The sequence below is a fragment of the Thamnophis elegans genome, chromosome 6 (genome assembly GCF_009769535.1).
Source record: "Thamnophis elegans isolate rThaEle1 chromosome 6, rThaEle1.pri, whole genome shotgun sequence".
Classification (NCBI taxonomy): Eukaryota; Metazoa; Chordata; class Lepidosauria; order Squamata; family Colubridae; genus Thamnophis; species Thamnophis elegans.
Window position 1 is genome coordinate 3668209 of NC_045546.1, and position 16401 is coordinate 3684609.

The 16401-nt window shown below is 45.8% G+C and overlaps 2 protein-coding genes across 3 annotated transcripts in view; one reads left to right on the plus strand and one right to left on the minus strand.

Moving 5' to 3' along the window:
* Nucleotides 1–4762, minus strand: part of LOC116510231 (remodeling and spacing factor 1-like) — a 40894-nt gene extending 36132 nt beyond the window's left edge. The window contains 1 exon segment of the mRNA XM_032219701.1: nucleotides 4558–4762. The gene's annotated coding sequence lies outside the window, so the exon portion shown is untranslated.
* A 510-nt stretch (nucleotides 4763–5272) lies between these two features.
* On the plus strand, nucleotides 5273–14289 carry LOC116510324 (mth938 domain-containing protein). Of its 2 annotated transcripts, none has more exons than XM_032219823.1 (4): nucleotides 5273–5379; nucleotides 7977–8122; nucleotides 11360–11455; nucleotides 14017–14289. In XM_032219823.1, the coding sequence occupies exons 2-4, from the start codon at nucleotides 7991–7993 to the stop codon at nucleotides 14155–14157; spliced, it is 369 nt and encodes a 122-aa protein (XP_032075714.1). In that variant the 5' UTR covers nucleotides 5273–5379; nucleotides 7977–7990; the 3' UTR covers nucleotides 14158–14289. The 2 variants fall into 2 exon arrangements, with proteins under 2 accessions (XP_032075714.1, XP_032075715.1); XM_032219824.1 differs by lacking the exon at nucleotides 5273–5379 and adding an exon at nucleotides 5386–5524.
* Nucleotides 14290–16401: the final 2112 nt, after the last annotated feature.

Below are 16401 nucleotides of genomic sequence, written 5' to 3' on the forward strand. Positions count from 1 at the left end.
ATAAAATACCCAGGTCTGTGCTACACCACGTCCAGTTTCAAACAACTTCAACAAACAACATGAAAACCTCCCAGAGTTGCCTGGTAGCAAGATGAGAAGCATATAAATTCAATATTTAAATAAATCAACCAACCATTTCACCAAAAACTCTTTCGTCCCCATCCTTTTTTTAAAAAAACAAGCCCTTGGTAGAGGAATGCAAGTGAATGGAAAAGCTCATGAAGCATGAAAAAACCCCTACCTCTAGATTTGCTAGAACGGGGCAAATAGAGATAAAAGTCATCCAAAATTGGAATCAGATGAGGAGCAACTGAAATTCAAGATGCCCCCTTTCCTCTGCGAGGCACACAAAAAAGCACAGAGTAGATGCCCACTGGAGAAAGAAAAAAAACGATGCTCCAAAGCCAACAAAGAGAATGGGAGAAGAAAGAAAGAAGGTAGCCAAGTCCAGAGAGCATCTAGGTCAGTGATTCTTAACCTGGGCAGCTTTTAAGAAATGTGGACTTCAACTCCCAGAATCCCAGTATACTGGTTGGAGGATTCTGGGAGTTGAAGTCCACCCTTCTTAAAAGTACGGAGGCTGAGAAACACAGAACAACATAGAGTTACAGAGTTGGAAGGGACCTTGGAGGTCTTCTAATCCAACCCCCTGCTCAGGCAGAAGATGCTGCACCATTTCAGACAGACGGCTGTCTGATTTCTTCTTAAAAGCCTCCAGTGATGGGGCACCCACAACTTCTGAAAGTTGTCAGAAATTGGTCCATGTGATATAAAAGCCAATTCAGGAAGGGTTGGGGAGAGAGAGAGAGAGAGAGAGAGAGAGAGAGAGAGAGAGATGCAGATCAGGGATGTCTGCGGGCTGCTGTCAGAAAAGTCAAGATGGCAGACCCAATCATGCAGTTGAACCTCCGTCTGCTTTTGTCTGCTTTTTACGAATGTCACACATCAACAACAGGAGCCGCAATTAACCCTTTGTGTCCACTCACTTGATTTCTCAGACAGTACCTTGAAAACATCCCAGATGCTGCTGGAGGGAACAGTTCCTACAAAGGGAACTCAGGGAGAACAAAACAGAAGGAAGAATGGCCAGGAAATGGAGACTAATCATCCTTTAGACATCCTGGCTTGGAATAAAGATAAAAGAATCCCAATCTTTCCTCCACTGGGTTGAAATCCTGGCCCAGAAACCAGGAGATGGTGAGTTTTAGGTCCCCTTTAGTCATAAGAGTTGGCTAGGTGACTTGGACCAGCCTTTCTCCCTCAGTCTAACTACCTCACAGGATTGTTGTTGTGGAGAAAATAGGAGGCAGATCACTTAGGTGTATGCATTGTCCTGAGTTATACATCTGCATGTGTGTATGTATATGTGTGCATGCATGCATGCATCCACATACATACATACATACATACATACATACATACATGTAGCCCTCTATCTATCTGTCTGCCTGCCTGCCTACCATCTATCTATCTTACCTCATCCATCCATCCATGTATTTATCATCTATGTATCAATCATCTATTTCCATCAATCCATCCACCTACCCACCCACGTGTATTCAGGTAGTCCTCAATTTACAATAGGTCATTTAGTGACCGTTTGAAGTTATAACAGTACTGAAAAAAGTGACTTATGACCATTTTTCACTTTCGACCGTTGCAGCATCCCAATGGTCACATGATCAAAATTTAGATGTTTGTCAACCGACTCATATTTATGACTGTCGCAGTGTCCCGGGAATCACTTCTACAATCATCTGACAAGCAAAATTAATGGAGGAATCAAGATTCATCTAACAATGATGTTACTAATTTAGCAACTGCAACAATTCACTTAACAACTGTGGTGAGAAAGGTAGTAAAAATGGGGCAAAATTCACTTAACAAATGTTTCCCTTCACCACAGGAATTCTGGGCTCAACTGTGGTCGTACGTCAAAGACTACCTGCATGTATGTATATACATACATTCATGTATATATATATACATGCATGCATACATATATATGTGTACAAACACATAAACATACACATACAATTTTATATGTATAATCTTTATTATCATTGTACTTAAATACAACAAAATTGACTATCTTTTATATCTATAAAAGGAAGGATGAAATGTAATATAATGATGATAATAGAATAATGCAGAAATGCCAGAGTGCCAGGAAGATATGATGATGATGATTAGAATAATAATAATGATGATGATGATAATAATAATAATAATAAAAACTGAAAAAAGAAACAGAAGGCTTTATTTTGGCAGCTCAAGAACAAGCCTTAGCCACAAACTACATGAAGGCAAAAATTCAACGTTACCACCAACTGCAAATGTCGCCTCTGTAATGAGAAAGACGAGACAGTCGGCCACTTGATCAATGGGTGCAGCAAAATTTCACAAACTGACTACCTACAACACCATGACCGCGTTCCTAAGATCATTCACTGGAAATCGTGCCAAAAGTTTGGATTTGAGTAGAGCAAAAACCACTGGGAACATCAGGTTCAGAAGGTTTTAGAGAATGAGAAAGTCAAGATCTTGTGGGACTTCAGAATTCAGACTGACAGGCACTTGGCCCACAACACACCTGACATAACAATAGTTGAAAAGAAAAAAGGTACATTGCAATACCCGGAGATGCACAAATTTAAGATAAACAGCAAGAAAAAAAATCGCAAAGTAGCGGGACTTGCAAATTGAAGTTGAGCGACTATGGAAAAAGAAATTGTGTGTTGTCCTGATTGTAATTGGAGCCCTTGAGGCAATACCCAAAGGGCTACCTCGCTATTTGGAAATTTTAAATTTATCAGACTTGAACATTCTGATTCTACAAAAAACCACCACTTGGAACAACTTATATCCTCTGACGTTACCTAACGGTTCCTAGATCCTTGGTTAGGACTCGAGCTGTTGAGCTCCCAAACAGCCCCAAAGGCTGTGAATCTCACCTAAGATTAACCACATAATAATTAATAATAATTACTCGGACCATCGTACATTTATGAAGATACTTGATGGATACATATGATAACAACCCATATCAATCATCACTGCCAGTGATTGATATTTGTGATACATGTTTAAATGTTCAGTTGACTTGAGTTTCATGTTTAATAAATAAAAGAGATAAAAATAGTAATAATAATAATAATAATAATACAGCAGTAGAAAGATGCCAGAGTACCAGGAAGATCAAATAATAATAAATAAATAATAATAATACAGTAGAGAGATGCCAGTGCACCAGGAATATCAAATAATGATAACAACAGCAACAATAATAATGGATGGATAATGGCTATTGATGAAATACATAACAGTGATACCCATTGTCATCGGGGCACTTGGTACCACGTTCAAGAATTTTGCAAAACACATCAAGAAATTGCAGCTTCCTGCGATAACACCAGCGGAATTGCAAAAAAACGTTACTCAGAACATCGTACATGTTAAGATACTTGGCGGATACCTAGGATAGCAATCCGTATCAGACATCAGTACCAGTCAATGGTGTTTCTGATGCATTTTTGAATGTTCAGTTGACTGAGTTTCATGTTCAATGAATAAAAGAAATAATAAATAATAGTAATACAGCAGAGAGATACCAGTGCACCAGGAAGATATAATAATAATAATAATAAATCTCACCAAGATTAACCACATAATAATAATAAATAGTAATACAGCAGAGAGATGCCAGAGTACCAGGAAGAACAAATGATGATGATGATGATAATAATAATAATACAGCAGAGATGCCAGAGTACCAGATGAAATAATAATGATAATGCTAATAGTAATAATAAACAATAATTCAGTAGAGAAATGCCAGAGTACCAGGGAGATCAAATGATGATGATGATGATGATAACAATTAGTAGTAATAGTAATAATAGTAATAATAATATAGCAGATACCAGAGCACCAGGAAGATCAAATGATGATGATAATAAGTAAAAGTAATAGTAATAATAATAATAATAATAATAGTAATACAGCAGAGAGATGCCAGAGTACCAGGAAGATCAGATTCTCCAAACCAAGAAGCACTTTGCTGCTTAGAGGAAAGAGGAATCTTGTACCCATGTTCCACTGCATGCCCATCATCCCCTTCTCCCTCCTTCCCCCGGCTGATCAATCCCAATTTAGTTGAAGGGATGGAAAAAACAACCCCACTTTAGCTCCTCAAAATGCCTCCCTGGGACCCCGGGAGGGAATCCCCTCAGGGGCCGACCCGGGTCGGCGTCTCGTGTGAAGACGCCCCTCCTGATCCCAGCAAGACACCCCCCCGCCCCGAAGGAGGGGAGAAAAGGGACCGACGATGACGACCTCAAGGTGTCCAAGTCGCGAGGCCCAGACATTAAGCGGATCTCTCTACCCGGCGCTGAAGGAGGGAGGCCCGGCCGGGCCACGGCGGCGTCCCGGAGGGAAGTGAAACGGGGCCCGCAGCGGCGGGGTGGGGGGGAGAGGAAATACGGCCTTGCTCTCCTTGCTCCGAGGAGCCGCGAACGGTTCGAAGCTGAGGTAAATTCGCCCCCCGGTTGGGCTTACCCTGGTCGCCGGGCTCCTGCGGCGCCTGCAAAACGCGCTCCAGCTCCGGGAAGGGCAGCTCGGGCAGGTCGAGGAGGGCGCCGTACCTCTCCAGGAAGGAGCAGACGACGGCGAAGTTGGGCCAAGAGCCCGGGCGGGAAGAGCCCTCCGGCGGCGGGGCGGCGGGGAAAGGCGGGGAAGGGGGAGCCGCCGCCGCCGCCGTCGCAGCCGCCATCTTGGAACCTGAGAGGATGGATGGATGGATGGAGGAGGAGGAGGAGGAGAGGCGGGCCGGGCGGCCGCGCGGAGGAGGAACGCAGGGGGCGCTGTGGGGCGGGGAGAAAGAGACCCCCGCCGCCATTCTCCCGTCGGGCCCCGCGAGAGGAGGCGAGACGAGGCGAGCCCGAGTAGGAAAGGAGGCGACGCTGGGAAAGAGCGGCCCGGGATAGCAAGCCCCCCCACCCCCACCCCGTCTCTCTGTGTCGTTGGTTTAAGATTTCACTGATTGACACAGGAACCAAAACGAGCCTGGCGTTGAGGGGCGGGAGTGGGAGGAGTCGGAAAGGGGCGGGCAGAGAACGCCGCCCGAGCCAATCTCGCCGGCGGCGACGGAGAAAGGGGCGCAATCATAATAGAAAGGGACGAGGAGGAGAGGACGTCGAGGCTCCGCCCACCTTCACACAAAAAAAGAGGGGGCGGGACCGTAAGCGAGGGCGGGGAGCCCGATGTTGTGGAAAGCTTGGTTAGTGGGCGCGGCCCGTGTTTGTAACGTCGCCTTCGGCCAATGAGGGGCGGGAGGGGGCGTATCCTGCCAGACGGGAGACAGATGCGTGGTCTGGACAGGTGAGCGGGGCCTACGGGGACTACAACCCCCATCGCTCCCCATCCGCCACGCTGCGGATGATGGGGACTGCAGTTTGGAAGCCCTCGGGGAGGCAAGCGCCTCCCTGAGTGGCTGCAGACAGGGAGTTTGTCAGCTGCAATTCAGGTACGGGTAGTTCTCGACTTACGACCAACATTGAGCCTCGACCCTTCCGTTGCTAAGCGAGACGGTTGTTAAGCGGAGTTTGTCCCGTTTTAAGACCTTTCTCGCCACGGTTGTTAAGTGAATCACTGCAATTCTTAACATGGATAATATAACATATAATTAAAATAATATAATTAAAATATAATTAAAATAATATAATTAATATAGTATAATTAATATAATATATAATAATATGAATATGGTTTCCCCAACTGAGTTTGATTGTCAGAAGGTTGCAAAAGAGGATATACATGACCCCTGGATTCTGCGACCGTCATAAATGTGAGATAGTTGCCAAATGCCTGAATAATTTTGATCACATGACCACTAAGATGCTGCAACGGTCCTAATTCCCCTTTTTCAGGTCCGTTGTAAGTAAAGTCAATAAACAAATGGTTGTAAGTTGAGGAGTATACAAACCACCCAAAATCCCTCAGGGGAAATGCCCGGTGTATAAATAGGACAAATAAATAAAATAACAATAAAATAGCAGAAGATTGTAAAATAAGGTAATAGAAAAAGATTAGATGCAAAAAGATTACAGTGGAACAAAGCCAACGCCATAACAAAAAACATATAATTTATTTCTAAGTTTGAATGACAGCAGAAGAAAACTTAATAAGACAACCGACTCTCAGCCATTTTAACGTCCATCCGTACCACCATTTTATATCTGCCCTGCTCTGTAATTCAAGGAGGATAGTTCAGTCTGTAGCAGGAACTGAAAATATCTCATCTTCTATAGGTAGTACCTGGCTCAATAGTAGTAACTGTGGCAGGGATCTTGGGAATCGTAGTGAGCAATCACTGAAATAGGAACCAGCAGTGTGCGACAATTGCTACAAAAGCCAACACAATTCTAGACTGCATTGACAAAGGGATAAAATTAAGATCACGTAAAGTGTTTACTACCACTTTATAAGGCTCTGATAAGGCCAGACTTCATTCATTTCATTTCATTTTATTATATTTATATGCTGCTCTTTTCCCCCGAAGGGGACTCAGGGCGGCTAACAAATCAAATCAGGGAAGGGAGGGTACAGACAAAAAATAAAAAATAAAACGAAATGTAACAATACATAATTTAAAAACACACAACAGTCATACCATTTGAGACGGGGGCAACAGCTCTTTAGCCCCAGGCCTGTCGGAACAGCCAGGTTTTAACGGCTTTGCGGAAGGCCTGGAGGGTGGTGAGGGTTCGAATCTCCACGGGGAGTTCGTTCCAAATGGTCGGAGCAGCCACAGAGAAGGCCCTCCTCTGGGTAGTCGCCAGTCGACACTGGCCGGCGGATGGAATTCGGAGGAGGCCTAATCTGTGGGATCTAATCGGTCTAGTGGAGGTGATTGGCAGCAGGCGGTCTCTCAAGTACCCAGGTCCAATACCAACACACTTGGAATACTGCACTCAGTTTTGGTCGCCACGATGTAGAAAAGATGTGGAGACTCTAGAAAGAGTGCAGAGAAGAGCAAGGAGGAGGATTAGGGGACTGGAGGCTAAAACATAGGAAGAACGTTGCAGGAATTGGATATGTCTAATTTAATGAAAAGAAGGACTAGAGGAGACATGGCAGCAGTCTTCTAATATCTTAGGGGTTGCCACAAAGAAGAGGGAGTCAAGCTATTCTTTAAAACATCTGAAGAAGAAGCAATGGGTGGAAACTAATCAAGGAGAGAAGCAACCTAGAAATAAGGAGAAAATTTCTGACAGAACAATTAATCAGTGGAACAACTTGCCTCCAGAAGTTGTGAATGCTCCAACATTGGAAGTTTTCAAGAAGACGTTGGAGAACCATTTGTCTGAAATTGTGTAGGGTCTCCTGTTTGAGCAAGGGGTTGGACTAGAAGACCTCCAAGGTCCCCTTCCAACTCTGCTATTCTATGACTACAGGGAGAACAATTCATCAGTGGAAGAACTTCCCTCCAGAACTTGTGAGAGCTCCATCGCTGGAGTTTTTTTTAAAGAAGAGATTGGAGAACCACTACCCGGAGGAGAGCCTTCTCGGTGGCTGCTCCGACCCTATGGAATGAACTCCCTGTGGAGATTCGTACCCTCACCACCCTTCAGACCTTAAAACCTGGCTGTCCCGACAGGCCTGGGGCTAAAGACTTCAACCCCACCCGAATAGTACGACTGTTGTTTTTTAACGATGTATTGTCTTTATGTGTATAACTTGTTTTGTCCTTCCCTCCCCCTGAATTGTGAGCCGCCCTGAGTCCCCCCAGGGAAAAGGGCGGCATACAAATAAAGTTAAAATCAAATCAAAAAAATCAAATCAAATTTGTCTAAAACGGGATAGGGTTTCTTGCTCCAGTAGGAGGTTGGACTAGAAGACCTCCAAGGTCCCTTCCAACTCTTGTTACTCTGTTTTTCTGCTCTGTGATCCTTTTGCCTCTTGTTCTTCCCTTTCAGACACCTCTCCTGCTATGTCTTCCCCTGAAATCGCCTCCCTGTCATGGGGACGGATGATGGTGAAAGGCTGCCCCACAACTTATAAAGATTGTAAAGTATGGCCCGGTGGCAGCCGAACGTGGGACTGGAGAGAAACGGGCACGGAAGTAAGTATCTTGGAGGAATTCCTTCGGTGGCCTCCTATGGCATCAGGCATTTTTATGCCCCAGGGAGAATCCCAGTTTATCCAGCCAAAAGAAGCAAGAATTAGGAATGGTTCCTCTTCGTCTCAGATCCTGGATGTCTCCTGCTGTCAAACAGGCTAGAAAATCGGGCCTCAATCCCGTTGATTCCTGTACCTGCTTCCCAAATCTGGGGAAATTGCCCAAAATGAAATAAAAATGAATTTTTCTTTGGATAACAATACACAAACTTATCATCCATGGCAACAGGGACAACTCTATAACTGAGTTATAGACATGTACAAAGATAGTCCTTGACTTATATCATGTATGTATTTATGTATGTATGTATGTATATAATAGTTTTTATTAACCATTTTAACCTTTAAAAAAAAATCCAACAAAAAGAGAAAAAACAAGACAAACATAATAATATAAAATAGTTTTACAACCTTCTGTATCGGCATAACATGTTTAGCTTTTGTAGTGGTGTGAGAACTACTTATAAATCACTTTTTTTTCTTTCTCAAAGCATTGCAATGGGTCACAGTTAAAGCAGGCTGCAGTATTTAGAGGCGGGCGGGAAAAAAAATTTCCCTGCTTATTGCTCAGACATATATTACTTATTTATCAATTGTTATTTCACCCCATCATCATCTTTGTTTAACGAACCCCAGAATCCCTTGCAGAGTGGAGTCTGGGCAACTGAATGGAGCTAGCAGAGAATTTACTGGCCGGACGCTCATCCTGTCGCCAGTGTGGAGTTTTGTTCAGCAGATCTATTCTCATTGTGTCCACAGAGAGAGAGAAATATCTGCCTCTACCTAGGATTGAACTCACAGGCTCCTGATTGTGAGGCGAGAGATCTACCTCTAGGCCACCGCACCACTCAAAATTGTCATTTCACCCTATGCCAGTTAGAAAAAAATTAAATTGCTGCACAGTGACTTTGGGTTTTTTTAAAAAACGGGGATCTAATCCCACGGATTATGGCTTCAATCTTGACATGTTTTTGACCCTCCATACATCTGTGACTCTCTCTTCATTAGAAAACTACACAAATTCTTTTAGGCTGTGGAGTGATTTTAATGAACTTTTTAATAATTGGTTTTTAATTAGTACCGGTAAATCCTCGCCTTTGTAAATTTCATTTAAAAAAATTTTTTAAAGGCTATTTTCACGTTATTTTATTTGCACACATCCCACAGTCCCTCTGGTGGGGGAGATGGGTGATTTCAGATGTTGATAAAGTAAAATTAATAAATAAAAGCTTGTTAAAAATAGACACCCGCCCCCACGCCCACCGGGTCTATTGAGAGCAGCTGCACGCTGGGTACAGAGCAGGAAGGCTGCCGTATTTTATTATGCAAATTTACATCCAAATTGTAATGAGAAGGCAGAAGGGAAACAAACAAAACAGGCTAAGAAAAGTCACATCTGCCTCAACAAACTGTGATTTACCAGGTTAATTCGATCAGCAGGAAGCCGGCCCAGAAAAACACAAGAGGGTCAAGGAATCAGATCATACAAAAGGCTTGGGAAATGGGGTTAGGTAGAAAAAGTTACCTGCTCTGTGTGTGTGTGTGTGTGTGTGCGCATGCACCCATCCAGCAATCTGGGTCCTCATTTTACCGACCATGGAAGGATTGAACTGCTAACAGTCAGCAGAATTAGCCTGCAATACTGCTTTCTAACCACTGTGCCACCATGGTTTGCTCCTTCCTTCCTTCCTTCCTTCCTTCCTCCCTCCCTCCCTCCCTCCCTCCTTCTTTTCTTTCCTTTTTTCTCCCTCCCTCCTTGGTTTACAATGTCAGCCTTTTGTCCCCCAACCATCTGAGTCCTCATTTTACCGACCTCGGAAGGGTGGAAGGCTGAGTCAACCTTGAACCGGTCAGGATCGAACTGCTGGCAGTGGGCAGAGTTCGCCTGCAATACCGCATTCTAACCACCAGAAGGATCTACGGCAACTCGCCGCAGCCAACTCATCACAGGACCACTCCCCATGGGGCAAGAGTTACATTCATATCGAAGAAACGGTGGAAGAGAATCGTTAAAAGGATGCGCAAGGAAGGACAGAATGAAATGGGAATGACAAAAAGAAGGAAAAAAAAGAACTTAAATTGTTTTAAATGTTTAAATTGAATTGTTCAATTGTCCCACAGTGAGTTGCCCCGTGGTCAGTTGTTCCATGGTGAGTGGACCATGGAAAGTTGTCCTATTCTGCCACAAGAAGGAAGGGAGAGGAAAGGAAAGGAAGAGGGGAGGAAGGAAGGAGGAGGAAAGAGGAAGAAAGGGAAGGGGGAGAGGAAAGTAAAGGAAGGGAAGGAGGGAGGAAGTGGGAGGGAAGAAGGAAAGAGGGAGAAAGGGAAGGGGGAAAGGAATGGAGGGGAAGGGGGGAGGTAGAAGGAGAAAAGGGAGAAAGGGAAGGGGGAAAGGAGGGGAAGGGAAGAAGAGGTAGAAGGAGAAAAGGGAGAAAGGGAAGGGGGAAAGAAAAGGGAAAGGAAGGAGAAAAGAAAGAAAGGGAACAGGGAAAAGAAGGGAGGGAGGGGGAGGGAAGGAGGGAACGGAGAAAAGGAAAAGAAGGGAAAGGAAAAGGGAGGGAAGGAGGAGGAGAAGAGGAAAAGGGGAGAAAGGGAAGGGGAAAGAAATGAGGGAAGGGGAAAAGAAAAGGGAGGGAAGGAGGAAAGAGGGAGAAGGAGGAAAGAAAATGGGAGGAGAAAGAAAGGAAAGGGAGGGAGGGGAAAAGAAGTTGGAAAGGAAGGAAAGAAAAAAGGGAGGGAGGAAAAAAGGAAGGAAAGGGAGGGAAAAAGGGAAGTGGAAGGGAAGAAAAAAGGGAGGGAGGAAAAAAGGAAGGGAAGGAGGGAGAGTGGGAGAGAAGGAGAAAGGGAAAGGAAAAGAAGGGAGGGGGGAGAAAGGAAGGGGGAAAGAAATGAGGGCAGGGGAAAGGAAAAGAAAGGAGGGAAGAGGGAGAAGGGGGAAAGAAAATGGAAGGGGAAAGGAAAGGGAGGGAGGAAAAAAGGAAGGAAAGGGAGGGAAATAAAAGGAAAGGAAACCAGGATGGGTAGCATCTGCCACAGAAGAAAGAAACATGCAGTTTAACGCCAGTCCTTGAACCCAGTCCAATCTCAACCAGGCTCCCCGCCTCCGATTCGGGTGAAATGCGTAGGAATTTGGGGCCCCGTCCAAAGCATCCCCCACTAACTTCCCTCTCCCCCAACACAGCACGTGCCTGGGGTTCAGCCCGCCGACGTGAAGGAAGTCCTGGAAAAGGGCGTCAAGACGTTAGTGATCGGTCGCGGCATGAGCGAGGCCCTCCAGGTAGGTTTCCTCCGCTGAGCGGAGCAGTGGTGGGTTCCTGCCGGTTTAACAACCGGCTCGGGGATTGCGTGTTTTGCCCGTACGCAGTTGTACCAAAACTTACCTTCCAGGTTACTCCTTGGGGAGTAACATGGCTGAGGCGCGCAAATCCACTCTGCCGCTCTAATCAGCGGAGAGGATATAGGTACTGTATTTTTCAGAGTATAAGACGCACCAAGATATTGAAAAGGTGATTTAAAAAAAAGTTTAAAACTTTTTTTTTTAAAGGGGGGTCGGTTGCATGTGGTCGCGCAGGGGATCTGGGCGCATTGCATTATCGGTGTGGCGCCTGCGCATGAGCGATTTCGGCACGCGAGGACAAAAAGGTTAGCCATCACCAGAATAGGGAACGGAGCGGAATAAAGAGTTGGAAGGCGCCTTGGAGGCAACTAGGATAGGGATAGAATAAGGAATAGAATAATGGAAATAGAATAGAATAAAATAGAACAGAATAAAACCGGGATGGCGAGCCTATTGGCACGCATTCCACAGGTAGCACACAGAGCCATTTGCCAGGGCACAAGAGGCGTGTGGCACGACAAAACTGCGCTCGTCAAAATAGCGGAGATAAAATCGCGTCACTAAAGCCGCGACGTCATCACCGCTGCGACAACAGCGCGGCGACAGAAGGGCGCTTTAAAACAGCGCGGCGGCAGAAAGCGGATTTAAATTAAGGTAAGGGTTAGGATTAGGTTTAGGGGTTTGTTTTAGGGTTAGGTTAGGGTTAGGTTTAGGATGCTGAGGGCTTGGGAATGCGCGGATTTGCCCTCTGCGATTATGTCATCGCGGTAGGGTCGCGTTTTTCCTTAGCGCTTCGAATGGCGCGAATTAGTCTTCGCGCTTATGTCTCCACGGATAAGGGCTTCGCGGATTTGTGGTGGAACCCGAAAGGCGTTGCCCTGTCAGCTGGCCAGCATACATGCACGTGCTGGGCCAGCTGATTTCAGCCTTTTTTTGAGGCCATTTTTCACCCTCCCCAGGCTCCAGAGGCTTTATAGGAGCCTGGGGAGGGCGAAAACAGCCTCCCCCGCCCGCCCCGGAGCTTACCTGAAGCCTCCGGAGTGCAAAAAAACGCCCCTACGGGCAAACCGGAAGTTCGGGAACGGACTTCCGATTTGCTTGTAGGAGCCTTGAGGGCCCTTCAGGAGGCTTCGCTGAAGGCTGTGTGGGGCTACAAACGGCCCTATGGATAAACCAGAAGTCCGGTTTGCTTGTAGGGCTGTTTTTCAGCCTCCAGAGGCTCCAGGGAAGCCGCCTGAAGGCCCCGCAAGGCTCCGGAGGGCTAAAACCGGCCCTACAAACAAACCGGAAGTCAGTTCCTGAGCTTCCGGTTTGCCTGTAGGACCAGTTTTTGCACTCCGGAGGCTTCAGGGAAGCTCCTGAAGCCTCCAGAGAGCCTCGGGTGGCGGAGGGGGGGGGGAGGCTGTTTTTGCCCTCCTCAGGTTCCTATAAAGCCTCTGGAACCTGGGGAGGGTGAAAAAAGTATGCAAAAAACGGGGGGGAGCACTGGTCATGCACGCATACGTGCTGGAGGTGGCTTATTGCATTATGGGTGTGGCACACCCGTACATGACTCCTCCTGCGCTCCCCTCCTTTTGCACGTGAGCCAAAAAAGGCTCCCCAACACTGGAATAGAATATAGAAACTGTTCAAAGTTAGTGCAACAGGAAGAAGCTGAGTTCAATGTAGAGATGTTATTAACTTCTTTTTTAAAAAATTTCTTTTGTCTTAATATATTTTAGACTCTGTTTGTCAAAAATCTATACCGTGTACGGGCTCTGGGAAGTCGGGGGGGGGGGAAGGGAGGGGGGATGTTAGGGGGGAGGGGTGATATATAGTATGTGTTAGATTTCAATGTGTTGTGATTGCACATGTATACTGTTGCTCTTTAATTTTACTGAAAAAATAGGATAAGCTGTATATATTGACATGACAATTGTGAATGTTGGTTTTGTTTTTAATATGTTGTCTTTGTCTCGTTTCCCCCTTTCCATTGTCTTTTGTGAGCCCCCCGAGTCCTCCGGGAGTGGGCGGCATACAAGATAGATGATAGATAGATGATAGATAGATAGATAGATAGATAGATAGATAGATAGATAGATAGATAGATATAGTAGGAGTACACCAAAGGGAGGAGTAGCGGGATAGAAGAAAGAGGGGTAGAGAGGGTGGGAGAGAGGATTGGAGGGAGGGTGAGAGGGAAGGGAGGGAGTGGATTGGGAGAGAGGAGTGGTAGAGGGGGAGGGGAAGTAGGGTAGAGGGGAATGATGGAGGGAAGATGGAAAGTTGGAGGGGGGGCGAAAGAAAGAGGTGTATGGAGGGTCGAAGAGGTATATTGGGTTTCTATTTTGGGGGGTATTGTTGACAAGAGGAATTGCTGTGTTTATTGTTTAATGTTGTATGGCCCCGGTTATGCACAGTATATATGTGACTGTATGAAAATGAAAAATGGAAAATAAAAACACATTTTACAACAATATAGAACAGAACAGGATTTCATTGATTTTTTTCTCCCACCCAAGGTGCCGCCAGCCACAGTGGAGTACTTGAAGAGGCAGGGGATCGACGTGATGGTCTTGCAAACGGAGATGGCTGTGAAGGAATACAACACCTTGGCTTCCCAGGGGGTCCGAGTGGGCGGGGTCTTCCATTCTACCTGCTGAAGGCCTGAAGACAGACCCTTTTCTCTCTCTTCCACCTGCTCCTTGGGGGAAATCCAAAGGAACATTTCCCCCACCCCCATCCCTGCTGTGCCAACTTCCCACCCAGGAATAAAACCATTTGCAAAAATAAAAGGCTCACCCAATTTTTATCGGCGCCTGTTCAGGTGCGTCAAGGGAAACAACAAGGGAAGGGGTCAGCCTTGCCAGGTAGCTGATATAAGAGCCGAGGTGGCGCAGTTGTTAAATGCAGCACTGCAGGCTACTTCAGCTGACTGCAGTTCAGCAGTTTGGCTGTTCAAATCCCACCAGGCTCAAGGTTGACTCAATCTTCCATCCTTCCGAGGTGGGTGAAATGAGGACCCAGATTGTGGGGGCGATATGCTGACTCTGTAAACCGCTTAGAGAGGGCTGAAAGCCCTATGAAGCGGTATATAAGTCTAACTGCTATTGCTATTGCTGAATTGGGTTGTGTCCAGAGGAGGGAGAGAGACAGAGAGAGAAACAGAAAGGCAGACAGAGCAAAAGATAGAGACAGAGAAAGACAAGACAGAGAGAAACAGAGAGAAAAACAGACAGACAGAAACAGAGAGAGACAGACAGACGAGATGCAGAGAGACGGAGAGAAACAGAGAAAGAGACAGACGCAGACAGACAAACAGAAAGAAACAGACAGAAACAGAAAGAGGCAAAGAAACAGAGGCAGAAACAGATAGAAAAACAGACAGACCGAAACAGAGACAGACCGACAGACAGAAACAGACGCAGAGAGACAGAAACAGACACAGAGAAACACAGAGAAAGACACACAGACAAACAAAGAGAAACAGAGGCAGAAACAGAAAAAGAGAAACAGACAGAAAGAGAAGAGAGACAGATGGAGAGAGAGACAGACAGAGGGAAAAAAGAAGATACTAGAGAGGTAGAAATATTGAGGTTATTTTCAGCCAGAGGAAACGGTGGCTGGGGGGGTGGGGGGGATGACAGTGGCGCAATTGTTCCAAGTAATTCCATAGGTAACTGGAGACCTCCGACTTAATCATTCCCAGAGAGTGAAATAAAACAATCAAAACCGAATTTACGGGATGCCTTCGGGTTTCGCTTTCAGGAGGAATGAAGAGAAACAGATGTTACGTTCTGTGATTCCCATGCGCAAGTTTTTTTTACAAGTGGTCTAGTAGGGATGTCGGTTGGTCAGAGCTGTCCGGCTGCAGGACACACAATCGGCTGAGCCGCAGGAAGCTTTCGGCTCTGGAGAATCCAAGGGGAGAATCTGATTTCTCCCTTTAGAAGCAGAGAATCTGCCCAGGCAGAGCTATGGCCTCTATACTATAAATATTCGAAATCAATGTCCCTTCACTCTAATGTTCCTGTTTTCCTTCCTTTCATGTCTCCCACTATCCTTCTTTCCCTCCCTACATCCTTCCCGTTTTCCTTCCTGTCTTCATTTCATCCCTCCGTTTCCCTTTCACTATCCTTCCTTCTTTCCCTCTATCCTTCCGATTGTCCTTCCCGTCTTTACTTCCTATCCTTACATCTCCCTTTCACTATCCTTCCTGTTTTCCTTCTTTTTCTCCCTCCCTTCTCATCACCCTTCCTTCACTCTAATATCCCCATTTTCCTTCCTTTCATCCATTCCTTCCCTCCCTCCATCCTTCCCATTTTCCTTCTTTTCTTTCCTTGCATCCCTTGGTCTTACTTTTGCTATCTTCCCTCCCTCCTTACTTCTCTCCTTCCAATTTTCCTTCCTATCTTTTCTTCCTTCTATCCCTGTCTCCCTTTTCACTCCTTCTTTCCTTTGTTTTCCTTCCTTTTTCCTCCTTCCCTCCCTTCTCATCATCCTTCCTTCATTTCTTCCTTCCCTTCCCATCCATCCATCCACCTATCCAAATTAACAAAAAACTTCAGAGTTCACTCAAGAAATACTACTTACACCAAGGGGTGAAATCCAGCAAGTTCTGGAGAACCGGTAGTGGAAATTTTGAGTATTCCGGAGAAATGGTAGCAGAAATTTTGAGTAGTTCAGAGAACCGGCAAGTGCCATCTCTGGCTGGCCACGCCCCCATCTATTCTCTGCCTCCCGAGTCCCAGCTGATCGGGAGGAAATGGGGATTTTGCAGTATCCTTTCCCTGGAGTGGGTTGGGAATGGAGATTTTGCAGTAACCTTCCCCTGCCACGCCCACCAGGCCACGCCCACAGAACCGGTAGTTAAAAAAAAAAGAATTTCACCACTGCTTAGAGCATAC